This window comes from Pinus tabuliformis, chromosome 1_2, assembly GCF_031772625.1.
Source record: "Pinus tabuliformis cultivar Carrire ecotype Pingquan chromosome 1_2, CPIR1, whole genome shotgun sequence".
Lineage (NCBI taxonomy): Eukaryota > Viridiplantae > Streptophyta > Pinopsida > Pinales > Pinaceae > Pinus > Pinus tabuliformis.
In genome coordinates this window covers 26,152,039-26,167,203 of record NC_142298.1, presented here as the reverse complement: position 1 = coordinate 26,167,203, position 15,165 = coordinate 26,152,039, and the positions used below count along the sequence as shown (strand labels likewise).

The 15,165-nt window shown below is 40.3% G+C and overlaps 1 protein-coding gene and 1 pseudogene across 1 annotated transcript; one reads left to right on the top strand and one right to left on the bottom strand.

Moving 5' to 3' along the window:
* Window positions 1–1,015: 1,015 nt before the first annotated feature.
* Window positions 1,016–3,802, bottom strand: LOC149204164 (uncharacterized). The gene is made up of 2 exons (XM_089397061.1): window positions 1,887–3,802; window positions 1,016–1,739 (listed from the first exon to the last, which is right to left on the bottom strand). The coding sequence occupies exons 1-2, from the start codon at window positions 3,800–3,802 to the stop codon at window positions 1,016–1,018; spliced, it is 2,640 nt and encodes an 879-aa protein (XP_089253187.1).
* Window positions 3,803–11,745: 7,943 nt separating this feature from the next.
* LOC149204163 (L-type lectin-domain containing receptor kinase S.4 pseudogene) lies at window positions 11,746–13,788 on the top strand (annotated as a pseudogene).
* The last annotated feature ends 1,377 nt before the right edge of the window (window positions 13,789–15,165 follow it).

Sequence of the window (15,165 nt, the reverse complement as noted above, 5' to 3'; positions counted from 1 at the left end):
GGGGATGGTAAGCGGTGCTAAAGTTAAGCTGGGTTCCCAGCTCCGCAAACAATGTCCTCCAAAAGGCTGATGTAAACTTGACATCCCGGTCAGAGATAATCACCTTCGGAAGTCCATGCAATTTGAAAATATTTTGCATGAAAACATGTGCAATCTGCACAGCTTTATATGTCGATTGCACCGGTATGAAGTGTGCTGCCTTACTTAGCTTATCCACTACTACCATAATGGAATCATTATTTTTCTTTGTTTTAGGCAGCCCTGTTATAAAATCCATGGAGATCGTCTCCCACTTCCATTCTGGAATAGGTAGGGGTTGTAACAGCCCAGCTGGATGCAAATGTTCTGCCTTAATCTGTTGGCATTCTAGACATCGTGCTAGATACTCAGCCACCTCCTTCTTCATTTTTGGCCAATAGAATTCTTTGCGAAGGGCGGTAACCATTTTCTGGTAGCCCGGATGCCCGGCATAATGGCTGGTGTGAAACTCATCTAGAATCAAATTCTTAACATTATCTTCATTGGGTACATATAGCTTATTGTTAAAATATAACATTCCAGCATCATCTAGCCTATGCCCCTGTTGTGATTCTTTACCAGGGAGTTGTTGTATTTGCTGTTTAATTTGCTGATACACAGCATCACATTCAGCTGCTGTTTTTATTCTTTCCAACAAAGTATTTTTCCATTTACTAACTGAAATTTTGCACAAGCATTGTACCTTTCGACTTAATGCATCAGCCACGCGGTTCTCCCTTCCCTTTAAATGCTTAATTTCAAAGTCAAATCCACTTAAAAAGTCAGCCCAACGAGCTTGCCTTGTATTTAAAGTTGGTTGACTGAAATAATTTGTTAGGCTGTGATGGTCTGTTAGTAACAGAAATTTTCTGCCCAAAAGGTAGTGCCGCCACATTTTCAGGGCATGAATGACAGCAGCCAGTTCCATGTCGTAGGCAGAGTATTTCTGCTCGTGCTCCTTCAACTTTCTAGATTCATAAGCAATGACTCTTCCCTCCTACATCAGCACTCCTCCCACACCTTCCTTACTTGCATCCATGCAAACTACATAATCCTTATTAGGATCAGCTATGCTTAGTACAGGTGCGGTGGTAAGTAAGTGTTTGAGCTGTTCAAAGCTCTTCTGGCACTCTGAGGTCCACTTGAATGCTTTTCCCTTCTTTTGCAAAGAGGTAATAGGGTATGCTACCCTCGAGAAGCCTTCAACAAATCGTCGATAATAACCTGCTAACCCCATAAAGGACCTAATATCCGCCACATCCTTTGGTGTAGGCCACTCCATTATGGTTCTGATCTTCTCGGGGTCTACTGCGATTCCTTCCTTAGTGATCACATGGCCCAAATATTGTATCTCTTCCTTGTAAAAGTCACATTTGCTAAACTTTGCATATAATTGATGTTCCCGCAAAGTTTGCAATACCAATCTAAGATGTTCTTCGTGCTCCTTCCTCGATTTGCTGTAAATCAGAATATCATCTATGAAGATCAGCACAAATTTGTCTAGAAACTGATGAAACACACTGTTCATCAGACACATGAAAGTAGCAGGTGCGTTGGTCAGCCCAAAAGGTAGCACCACGAATTCATAATGCCCGTACCGCGTTCTGAAGGCGGTTTTAGCAATATCTTCCTCTTTTATTCTGATCTGATGGTAACCAGATCGCAGGTCAATTTTAGAAAACACCGTGGCTCCCTTCACCTGATCAAAAAGTTCGTCAATCCTAGGCAAAGGATACTTGTTTTTGATCGTGAGCTTATTCAGCTGACGATAATCAATACACATCCGGAAGGTTCCATCTTTCTTTTTGACGAACAGCACCGGGGCTCCCCAGGGTGATACGCTAGGTCGGATGTAATTTTTATCCAACAGTTCCTGCAATTGCATCTTCAATTCCGTCAGTTCTGGCACACTCATACGATAGGGTGCCCGTGACACCGGTGCTGCCCCTGGAATCAGCTCAATCGTAAAATCCACATCCCGCTTTGGTGGTAGTCCCGGCACTTCCTCGGGAAAGACATCCGCAAACTCTTGTACTATCGGAATACCACCTAGCGTAGTAGTTTTATCCTTCTGATTCACGTACCCCACCTGAATAGCGTAGATTTGACATTTCTTCTTGATGCACTTAGCTAGCTGAGTTGCTGTAATAGGTCGAATTTGCACCGGGTGTCTGATTCCTTGCAACTCCCGTTGTTCTCCAAGGTCATCTTTGTAATAGATGGTCTTGGTTTTACAGTTCACTAAGGACCAGTGTTTCTCTAGCCAGTCCATCCCAATCAAGATGTCATAAGAACCCAAGGGTAGTACATTCAGATCTGCCACTATAGCCTGTCCAGCCATAACTAAGGAGCAGTTATTCACTTTGGACAAGACTCGTCTCTTGGCTCCTGTGGCTAGTTGGACCAGCCACGGGTTCTTGAACTTTTCAGCTTGTAGTTTACACTGTTCCACTACTTTCAGGCTAATATAACTTAAAGTAGCCCCAGGGTCTATAAGAACAGCTATGGAAAAGTTTGAGATTTTACCTTCAAATTCGATCATAGATGGCTGGTACTCCGCTTGTCGGTCCTCCAGTGCAGCGTTGATTCTTGGTACACTACGCGCCACGTCCCCAACAGTCGACGCCTCATGAATCTGAGATATTTGGTCTGTACCCTTCCTTTGTGGGCAATTCTTGACATAGTGAGGTCCTCCACAACCCCAGCACTGCACTGGTGGTCTGGTCGTCCCCTCACCTTCTGGTCTAACATACTGTTCGTTTTCCTTAGATTCGCTCATCGGTCTGGGTCGGGGCGCATTCCTTGCCACCGGTCTGTTTTTTAGTCCTTTACCAGCACCCTTGTTCCCACTGCTGTGATTTCCTTTGCTGCTTCCAACCATTCGACCTCCTCTTTTCTCATTCCATCTTTTGCTGGAGGTGTCCCCCTTTTGTTTGCTCTGCTGGTAACAGATTCTCGCCTTACGGATAGCCTCGTCCATGGTTCTAGGATTGTCAAATTCAATCCTTTCCCTTATGTATGAAGGTAAACTGCTCACAAACCTTTGGACCTTGGCTTTCTCCTCCTTGATGTAGGGTACATAACGTAGCAGCGAAGTAAAACGGTTAATAAACTCGTCCATGGTCTGCTGTCCCAGTCTCAGATCGTGAAATTCCCATGCTTTTTCATCACAAAAACGCTCAGTCAGGTACCTTTCTTTAAAATATCTCTGGAACTTTTCCCAGGTAATGGTCCGTTCACTGACCCCCTTAACGATCTTGATTTCTTCCCACCACAAGGTTGCCTTACCTTGTAACTGGAAAATTGCCAATCTTGCCTTTAGATTGTGGTCATACTCGTATAACTGAAAGTACTTATTCATATTGATTAACCAGGCTTCTGCAGCTTCCTCCTGCTCACCATCAAAATGTGGAGGTTTAATCTTTCGAAATTCTCCTTGTAGTTCCACTTTCTGACGCTTCGAAGTTTGCTGTTGAGGCGCATTATCAGAGTGGTCTTCCTTGTCTTCAGAGTTCTCTGGTTCCATTTGGTAGTCCTGTTCTTCTGTCACCCTCTGCTGCTCTGCACTGGGATTAGACAGGGGTGGGTTCTGCCTGTCCGACAGGCTCTTCAAAATCTTTTCCTGCTCAACTGTTAAGCGAGCATTATCCTCTCTCAATCGCGCCATTTCATTCTTCAATTCCTGGACAGTTTCCAGGATCGCAAGGTTGGTACTTCGTGATTCTGCATCCAATTGCACCCACAACCCTGCATTTTCTTGTGGATTACTGCTGGGTCCCTGCATCTTGTCTTTTCCTGGTTTAGCTGCTAACTTTGCAATTCTGGTTCATTCCAAATAAACAGAACACAGTTAAGCACATTATTAACCTGCATATGTTGTTTGGTGTGCCCTTCTGCATACTGAAATATGTTTTTCTTTTAAGGCCACAGTGTTGAAACTTGGCTCTGATACCAATTTGTCACACCTCTATTTCTAAATACATAACAAAAAAAATTTATTATAGGTCAATCCACCTATAATTAACCACATCAGGTATAAAATCATTTGGGTATTTAACTCTTTACAGCATATTATATAAATGTTTAGCATTCGGTCCATATTGCACTTATTATAATTGTTGACATAAGACGCATATGGTTTTGGTCCACACAGCTGTACTTGACATGCACCCGTTACATATATATATGCATCAAAGGCTATTCAACTGACTTGTTTATATTCCAATGTTTAACACTATATGCGCATGAGTCAGAAACATGCATATGTCTTTTGCCATAATTATTTGCCATGTGTAAAGGTAAACTGCGGTTTCATGTAGTTAGGCACATATATATGTTACGTTACAGGGTTGGTAACAACAGTCTATTATAAAATCTATGTGTTAATGTGGCGTGACCTGTGATGGTCCGACCACAGTCACTCCAACCACCGCTGTATGATCGACTTAAAGGCACCCGTCCGGAGAGGTTTAGGTGGCAGTCGCAGGCTGCTCCAGCCATGTGACTTCTTGGGAGCGGGGATCTCGGTTTTGACGATCCCTATTCCCGCCTTAACTCAACGGCTCGGATCTAATCCTTCAATCCGACGGATGGCATTCGGTCAAGGGTTTAAGGGGATATTTATGCCCCTTCCTAATCCTCCGGGTTCATTTGTTTGTTCACTTGCATTCGGCTCCGGCTCTGCACACCAGACCAGGGTTTCTTCCATCAACACTGCCGTTCTGCTCCACGATTGTCCAGCAGTTAACAAATTCCGTCCACTGGTCTCTACAGGTAAGCATTGCGGTTTTAATGGTTATGAGATTCACAGTTCGTTCTGCTACTTTGAGTTACAAAGTTTACAATCCGCTACAGTAACGTCTAACTCTTAATGTTTGGTCTCAGCTGGCGTTCGCGGGTTATTTCATGGAACGTGTCTGGGTTCCTATGGAAATTCGACCCCCTGTTTCCCAGGTAAGCTACACTATCCCACTGCCTGTTATCTATCCGCAGCGTTTTGTAGCTATTGAGACAGGGTTTTGGAATGTGCAGGCCATCGCCTCCACGCAGGCCTTCTTGCTTTATGTGCAGAGGTACTCTCTGTTGAGAACCCTCCTGGTTGCATACTCCTACTCTTAGGTTCTTTAACAGGATGCTATGGTTATCTGATTACATTCATAGACCTTCGTCCAGTTCCGGAGTTTATCTCTGTTCGGTCCACCGAGACCTTTGTATAGTTTTTCTTTGAGTTTTGCATGCGGGTTGAGCCTCCGCGCTCAAGCCCTGCATCGGGCTCACCGAAGCCTAAGATTGTCATAAGTTTGTTGTTAATACTCCAGGGTTTGTTTTACCCCCTGTGTTTCGATTTTTGTCCGGTAGCCGAGGTAATGGACCAGGTTATTGACTCGGTGTTGTATAAACAAATTAAAGACTTATACAGTCCAAACATTAATTTATGCGAAGTAGTAATACTCGGTTCTCCTTTTCTTGAAATCGTGAATGTTCATAGGGTTTATCCATGTGTTGGTCATTAGAGTTATTAATACTTGTTACAAGGCGGAAAACCCTCGCCGTTTATGCTGCTAATATATATAACGTTGCTCAGTTATTTACTTCTGTTTTTCGGCTGTAATACATGTATGCCGACTCTGTTGTTTTTACTATTCATTAATCTTATATTGCATGCACAGGATAAATGTACTATGTGGGGTTTGATCCATCCGTTTACATGCTTAATGTTACATACGACTATGCGTATTTCCACAGTGATGTAAATAGTTATCTACATTTATGATTTACAGCCGCATGCACTGGATAAATGTACTGTTTGTATCTCTGTCACGTTTTAATATAAATGCACAGTTTTGTATTTATGCATAGTTAATAACATAACCATGATGCCCTTTTCAGTTCTATGCTTGTGGGTTGCAAGAATGCATATGGTTTTCCTTCTAAGTTATACCCGAGCTAGCTACTCTGCTATGAGCTCGTGACTCACCCCTGACTGCAGTCGAGGGGTAACGGCGTCCCCTTCTAGACGCAACTCTACAGTTAACACTGTTACCCGTGTGTATCCGTGGGTTACAGAATCTATTTCGACTCTCTGTGCATAGTCTTTCGATAGGGTTTCCAAGCTTCTTACTTTCAATTCCTTTCTCTACAGTACCGTTATACCTATCTCAGCGGTTCACTCTTACGGAGTTTTGTTTTCCATGCAGTCCTTGATATTCGATTATTTCTAACAGAATCCAGATTGCAACCCGTGAGGGTGTTTTATCTCTGTCTCTGGAATCAGTGCTCAGTAATTTTCTCTCTGAATATAATACCCTAAAACATTGGTATTCTGCAACGATCCTCTTTCATTAAAGACATTACGTCATGCAGAGAGGAGTCTTTCCTGTTTAATCTCATTAAGTTACAGCTTCTAGAGAAATCATAACACATAATTTCCTATTAACTCTTTAATGTTTAAAGCAAATATAACTACTGTTCAGGGGCTTCCACAGTTTTGAGACCATACCTGGTTCACCCGAACTGGATTTGGTTTCAAACAAATAAGTCACCTGAACTTTGGTTCTGCTCGTCCACCCAGCCTTGAGACTCATCACTCAGATGCAGTTCTCCCCCCGAGCCATCCTGCAGGCCTTCAGCCCTCAACAGGTTCTGTGCACTTCAGTGCCAGGTTATCTGATCCCCATCAGACTTAACCATTCATTTCATTTCTTCTTCTTTTTTTTCCAAGAAGATTTTCTCTCCTTTCCTTCTGTCTGTCCCTACAGCACAGAAACCCCTCAGCCAGGACTTTTCCTGCTTTGGAGGGTAGTTCCATCAGTTATCACAACTGATCCTTTTCTTTCAATCTCACCTCTTAGAGGCTGCCAACAATTTCAAGAAGTATTTAATTTACTTTATTAAAATAGTAGTCACATTTTTGTTTAACATAACAACAACTAATTACTCTCTTTTACCACAGTAAACTTTTCAATATTACATGTTCTAGGGTTATTACAATTTACTCCTCTGTTTTCTTTGCCAGAGTGAACGTTGATAATGATGCAATCGACTGTTCCAAAATATAAATTCAATGTGCAGCGTCCTCGCGAAATTGTGGAAATGTATGTTGAGGTTGTCCTATTTTCATCCCCATTTATTTTACTTAGAAAGTGAAAGGTGATATTAATGGAATATAATTCCACGATATTGTGTCAAAGGTTGTGTCAAAGGTAATTCAATGTTGTTTTTTGTTTTTTGGTTTTTTGTTTTTCTTTAACAGTTAAGCGTTTTAATTAGATTTTAATTAGATTTTCATAAAGGTTATAAAGGATGTTTTAATTTTTAATTTTTTTTTCATTTTAACTAGATTAGTTGGATATGGGGTTGGAGGATGTCACACATAAGTTTTTATATGCATTATTTTTTCCAGGGTTAGAAGCCATACATTGTTTAAGGGAGACAAAAAGATCACAAAAACTAACAATATATTAAGGAGGGGATGGGGACGGAGTATAGGTGGAGTTGCAAAATAGCCTATACGTTCATGCATATGGAAATCAATATGTTCCACCCAGGCTTCCAGATTATAGAGGTGGTCATTCATTCGGTGATGGCTCTATTAGAGACTATCCAACTGTTCCAATATCTAGTTCTCGCTGAATTGTATATCATTCATATATGCAACCAATTTGTTGTGGTCTTCATACCTGTCATTGTGAATGATTTCCATATTGACCTGGATACCTCGTAGTTGCTCTACGATGGAATCCATGAAGGCTGGAGCAACTATACAGCGAGGAGAGTGGTCTGTCTGAAGTGTGAGCCACTTCACCCTCATGTTCCAAGCTTGCAGAATTTTTAGAAGAAGCGTTGTGGCTATGAGCTAGACAACCTGCATTGAAGTGATGGCCTCCCCCACCGCGAGGCCTCCCTCTTTGGCGTGGCATTGCTTTCAAAGATGAGGAACTGGCCATCGGGGTCTTGGAGCACACCTTAAAACTCCTTCGAGAATAGAAGTAAGAACAAACCCCCAAAGTACAATAAAACTAAAACCTGCTAGTCCTGAGTATAGTATGACAGAAACCACACCAGGGTAGGTTTTGCAACAGGCTGAGAGGGATTGCCCTAAAACCAAACAACTTCCTAGAAAAGACAGTGAAGCCCACAAACCCACAAATGCAAAATTCTACTACCGAGGTGGCCTGAGAGCAAACCCATGAAACACCGACCCCAGAACAACAATAATTCAAATGAATGAAAAGACTTAAAGGAGAAATGGATGACCTCTTGGTTGAATAACAGACGTGGGTGGCAACTAAAAGCGTGCCAAAACTAGGGCACCAACAAGAGCTAGACTTGTGAAACCGAGGACTCAAACTAAGAACAAAGACACAATGATGATGTTTTAAGACTCGCAGGCATAAACTCCATAATTCAAAGGAGTCCCCTTCGCAGAGCTCCCAGAGATTGCTCGAGGGACAGAAGACATACCACCTAGACTAGAAGAAACAATGAGCCATGGTTACCTTCTCGATGCGTGAAGAGAAGACCAAAATGAACCAACAATTCGGAATTGTGTGAGGGTGCTAGGTATTCCAACCAAACGCTAAGCCAAGAACCAAATCGCTGCTCGGGATCTTTCAAGGGTGCCATATACTTGTCTCGCAGCTAAATTACAATCTATTGAAAAATGGTTTTCCACTGTGTATGCCTATAAAACCAACACCCAAACAAGCACCCATGGTTCCCATTTCACTTTCTGCGATGCTCCCCTCCAGGGTTTTAATTTGACGGGTGCCCCTACTTGTCAGAGAATATTTCTATGACGGTTTTACTTTTAAATTGCCCATCACATGACTTGTAATATTTATTTGTACAAGTTTCATTTAATTTCTGCAAATTGTATTTTGCAAAATTTCCATGTTGTGTTGTACCAATCAACTCAAGTGTCATTGCTACACTTTCATTTGAGACTTGTTGATGATATTTCTGTGATTTTTCCAGATAGTTAAAATGTTTAGCCTTTTTCTTTAAGATGGAAATAGTGAGAAAATAAATGGAAAATATGTATCTACATCTCTGTAATTTTTTTATTTCTAAAAAATAACAAAAATATATATTAGAAAGTATATATATATATATATATATATATAATTACTCTCACATGAAAATAGTGAATGTAAATATTGTTCAACTAAAATTAGACAAAAAAAATTCACATAACAGAAATTGAAGCACACATACCATGTTTTCCATTTAAGTCACTTGGATGTCAATCCCATTACAAGAAAAATAGCTCTGAAATAAGTTTCAAACCAAAAAACTAATGTGTATGAACTATGTAAATGTTCACAAATTACATTCAATATCAACATGTACACAAACTAAATTTTGGATAGTTTCACTAGAAGAGGTAATTGTTAAAACACAATAGCATAAACTTGAAGTTAGGGCCATTGAAATCTTAGGTTAACTGAATGGAAAATGTTTGTAAATGGCGGTTGCGTATATAGGTTTACCATTTATTTAGTGGGTTGTTTTGTTTTTGGTTTTTAGAGGGTTCGGGTTTTGAGATGGTACTGTAGAGGCTAGAGCCCTTGTGGCAAAGACATGGTACTGGGTAGTCCTAAATGTAAATTGAATTTTATGAATTGATTTTTACTTCTAATCAATAGTGTTTCATTTGTTACAATTGTAATTTTTTCTTTTAATAATCCATGTGAATAGCGAAAAAGCCTCGCAAGAACAAACACAAGAAGATTATGTTCATATATTAAAATCATGTTTGATAGAGAATGTAAATATATTCAATGGAGTTACTAACTCAAATTTGTTAGAGAAAAACTCAAAAGAATTTTCGGACAAAAACACAAAAGAATTGCGGGCAGAAACCACTTACCTGTGGCGCGAAATCTACTGCCAAAAAGCTTAAGGACAACCGAATAGATTCTTGTTCTCAAACTGTGTGAGTGGTCTGCAATCTATTCTCAAACTGTGATGGCTAAAATGGCTATAATTTGGAACTTGAATTGGAGGATAACCAAACAAATTCATGTTCTCAAACTGTGTGAGTGGTCTGCAATCTTTTCTCAAACTGTGATGGCTAAAATGGCTAGAATTTGGAACTTGAACTGGATTTTGGAGGCTGCGAACATAACTGGTAGGGCGGTAGCTACTCACTAGGAGCCTGGGGTCAGGACCGTACAACTTGAAAATGATGCAGATACAAGTGAGAAACTCAAGCTATTAATATTACATAATTTGCGACCTGCTCTCATGCCGACATAGTTTCTTTGTTTTTGCAACCTCGAATTACTTCTTATTTTCTGTAGGGCTTCTCCGTAAGGTGCCGCTTCTCTATAAGGTGCCAACAGGTCCTCTGTGTAGAGCTTGAATTGGGTATTAAGGTAATTATATGGATTTGAATGCAATTATCATAGATTGTGCTTTCAAATGATAAGAATTCTTGCGCTGAAGAAATGATTTTTATTTCTCTGAATCCTTTACTCTGCAACAAACTTGAAGAATTGGCCAATGATTTGGATTTCTCTGAATCCTTTACCCTGAAACAAACTTGAAGAATTAGCCATACAATTGACAATTCAAAACAACTAAAGTTAATTTCAATGATAACTAAGGATACATACTGAAATGGCCATTTCTTTGGTCGTTATTAAGGTTATCATTGTAACACGCATCTAACTTGGAGTTTCAAGAAAAATTAGAGCGCAAACCATATTTCACGGCGTATTTCACTAGGCAAAGTTTCATGCGAAGAAGATCTATTTGGATTTCAAATTTGTGAAGTAATAGAAAAAGAAGAAGATCTATTTGGATTTCAAAGTTGTGAAGTAATAAATTTTTTAAGATTTGGAAATAGTGATTCATACCAAACAAATATTCAAAATTAATTTTTATTCGCTGACAAAACCATTCCGCATTACCACCCTCATCATCCATGCGGCGTGCCATTAATAGCTCCAGGCTCCAACCTCCAGTGTCTCTCGTTTCTTTGTACCAAGGTGGGATGATTCTCATCCGAGTACCATCATACCATCACTGCAGTATGCAGTGTATGTATATATATATATATATATATATATATATATATATATATATATATATATATATATATATATATATATATATATATATATATATATATATAAAACTGGTCAATTTTGAATACGCTCGTTAATATGATATTTTCAAAAATTATTGGCCAATCAACAATGACGTGTAGATTTAGAAACCAATAATATTTAACGTTTAAAAAAACAAAAAAACAAGTATACATGTGTGAAATTTAACCCCGGCTCCCATCCCAAAATTCATCACTTTAACTTTCGACAATGAAATAAATTCCACCTTTCCTCCTAACATAACCAAAATACCTTTGGAGTAGTCTACCTAGGTGGTAGAATGGCCCGTTTTCCGGCACCGGCCGGAAAATCGTCTGGCTCCGGCCACCGGGAATGTCTCCGCCCTCCGCCATCCTCCTGGAGCTCCACCACCCTCCTTCTCCGCTTCTCCGCCACCCTCCCCTGGCAATCTTGACATTCCCTGCCACGGCCTGACAAAAAATCGGATTCGGATCAGGGAATGGGGCCTGACATCCCCTAATAGGCTACTCCGATCTGGTTCCAATTCGAATTGTCACTCCCGCGCGATTCCACTCTGCTCTGTGATTCCACTGTGCTGGCTTACCACCATCCTGTATCTCATCAGGCAAAGTCGTTTCATCGAATGCCCTAGATGTTTTCATGGCTCTTTTTTCTTTGTTTGAACTCTGTTTTTGCATTGGCCCAATTCGACAATTTTGTTTACAATGGATTCAGAAACAGCAATCTCAACCTGGATGGAATGGCGAACATCAATCCTGCAGGAGTCCTAGAGCTCACAAATGTCACACAGTTGATGTTGGGCCATGCCCTTTATCCGTTTCCTTTACGCTTCAAGAATTTTTCGAATAATTCCACTCTTTCTTTCAGTACGACCTTCGTTATGTCCATTGTCCCACGGTACCCAACTCTTGGAGGTCACGGTATAGCCTTTCTGTTGTCCCCGTTTAAGGAATTGCACAGAACTTTGACCAGTCAGTACCTTGGCCTCTTCAATGCTTCCAGCAATGGGAAGGATTATAATCATACATTTGCGGTGGAGTTTGATACTTCTAAGGATTTTGAGTTTGGGGATATTGATGATAACCATGTGGGTATTGATATCAACAGTCTGATATCAAATATGTCCATGACAGCTGGGTACAAAACTGGTAATGGGACAGTTCAGGGATTTAATCTGAAATATCATAAGAGTATTCAGTGTTGGATAGATTTTGATGGTGCAGAGAATAGGCTTAATGTAAGTTTTGTACCAGGGGGGATGACCAAGCCTAATCGTCCATTGATATCTATTCATGTTAACCTCTCAGATATCCTTCTTGATTATATGTATGTTGGGTTTTCAGCATCCACAGGGCTGCTTTCTAGTGCTCATCGCCTTCTCGGATGGAGTTTCAGGATGAATGGGCCTGCACAGGACCTTGAACTCTCAAAGCTTCCTCAGATTACATCTGCAAATTCTATGGTGAAGACTAGAAGGTTCATAGTTGAGGTATCCATAGCTGCCGTAAGTATCACAGTTCTTGCAAGTCTGGCAGCAGTTTACCTTATTAGGGGGATTCGACAGAGTGAGGTGATTGAAGAATGGGAGCTTGAATATGGTCCTCATAGATTCCCCTACAGTGAAATTAAAGTGGCCACAAAGGGATTTAGGGAAAAACAGTTGTTGGGGTTTGGAGGTTTTGGCAGGGTTTATAAGGGCGTTATTCCCAGCACTGGGCGGGAAGTTGCAGTGAAGTGGGTTTCGCATGAATCCAAGCAAGGGGTGAGGGAATTTATTGCAGAGATTGCAAGCATTGGCCGCCTGAGGCACAGGAACTTAGTTCAGCTTCAAGGTTGGTGTCGGTATAAGGAAGAGCTTCTGCTTATCTATGATTACATGCCAAATGGTAGCCTTGACAAGCTCTTGTTTGAGAGCACACAGAATATGTTGACTTGGTCACAGAGGTATACAATTTTGAAAGGGGTTGCTTCGGCTTTGCTTTATCTTCATGAAGAATGGGAGCAGACAGTAGTCCATAGAGATTTCAAAGCAAGCAATGTATTATTAGATGCATATTTGAATGGCAGGTTAGGGGACTTTGGGCTTGCTCGTTTATATGAACATGGTTCAAATCCTCACACCACCCATGTAGTTGGAACTATTGGATACCTTGCTCCAGAGCTTCCTCATACTGGTAAGGCCACAACAAGCACTGATGTGTTCGGATTTGGGGCTTTATTGCTTGAAGTGGCTTGTGGAAGAAGACCCATTGAGCCGAAGATGTCTCCCGAAGAATTAATTTTGGTTGACTGGGTTCGAGAGTTGCATTCCAAGGGAAAGCTTTTGGAAACAGTTGATCGTAGACTTCTTAATCAGTACCCTATTGAAGAAGTTGGGCTCATTCTTGAACTGGGTTTGCTCGGTTCCCATCCTCATCCCGAAGCTCGACCTAGTATGAGAGAAGTAGTGCAAATGCTTGCAGGCGATAAAGCACATCCTGTGCCACCTTCTGAACCTCCTTCGGCAGACACACCTACAAGAACTGAAAATGTTGATGAATTCATTGTTTCATTTTCTTCATACAAGCATGGTTCATCTATTGCTATCTCACATCCTAACAGAAGCTCAGATGGTAGGCTAGTTTTCACACTGGATAGAACATCACCACTTTCACTGTTAGCAGCAACAGCTTGAAAGGTGTGTGTAATTAAAACAATTCATGGAGTAACTGTTGTTGAAAAAACATATTTATTTTGGTTCGTTGGTGCATGATCCATGTCTTCTTGTTTATTGGACTGGCCAATGATGATTTACTTCCTCTTCAAACAGACTAAGAGCTGGAGTTCCAGAGATACAGAGCTTGGAGTTTTCCTTTTGATATATTAGAAAAAAAGTCTAACAGATCTAAAGTCTATGATTGCTGAGTGTAGACAAACTGTGTGCAGTTTTACTAATCTTCAAAGAGTATTTGATGCAACAAAATGTAGTTATTTTTCTTCAGTTGACCCAGTTTTTCATCTCAGCAAATGGCTTGATTATCTGATACAACAGAGAGTGTAAATTTAGAGGAGAATTTCTTCTCTGATGTTTAAATTATATTTACAAGTCACAAAAAAATAATAGTGTGTGTTGAGTTTCTTTCAAGTGTGAAGATATGCCGAGTTACATTATCTGTGTAACTAGCAGTTTCCATTGTATATGAAATGCATAAAGAAATCTCTGGCTTGCATTCTTGTGCTTCAGAAACAAAGTTGTTTCCCAATTGTATTTCTGATTTTAGGGGCGACATTGTTTCAATGTTTGTACATTCCTTATAGAAAAAAAGGTGAACAATCATCTGTTCCCTCTATATTAAAAAAACAATCCTTGTTGCTTTATGTACTTCTTTGGTATAGTTTTAAATATTTTGAATTTCCTATTTATCTTCACAATTTTTCTGCTGTAGATTCTTCTCTAATTGCTATAGGTTGCTCTCCAGGTAAAACAATTTAGTATCAAGTGGTTGTTGGTTTCAAAGGGGGACATCTTTGTTGCCAAGTTGAAGAAGCTTGGTTTGCAGAATCTTGGGTTCTTGAGGCCTTGTTTTGAGGTCTTGATTAGAAAGCTAGAGAAATCTCATTTTCTAGGTAAAGAAGCTCAAGTTGGCCAATGTTGTGTTGTTGTAGTAGTGATTATTTTGAGGTAGCTAGCTTCAGTGAGAGGCTAATAAGATATATGTGGTAGGAGAAATGACATCTAGACATTTAGAGATCAATAAATTCTATGGCCACAACTTCCATTTATGGAGGTTGAAGATGGAATATTTTCTTATTGAAAGAGAGTAGAAATCAGTATGAAGGACACAAAGTCTGACATCGTGAAGTAGGAGGACTGGGGCAAGATGAATGATAAGGTCATGGCCTTGATTGGTCTTGATATATCAAATTCTATGTTAATGGATGTGTTAGGAGAAGCTACAATAAAGAAGAGTTGGGATAAGCTTGGCTTATTGTATCAGGCTAGACTCCTCATGAATTTGATATTCCCATGGAAGAAGTTATATGCTCTAAAGATGAAGGATGGTGACAGCGT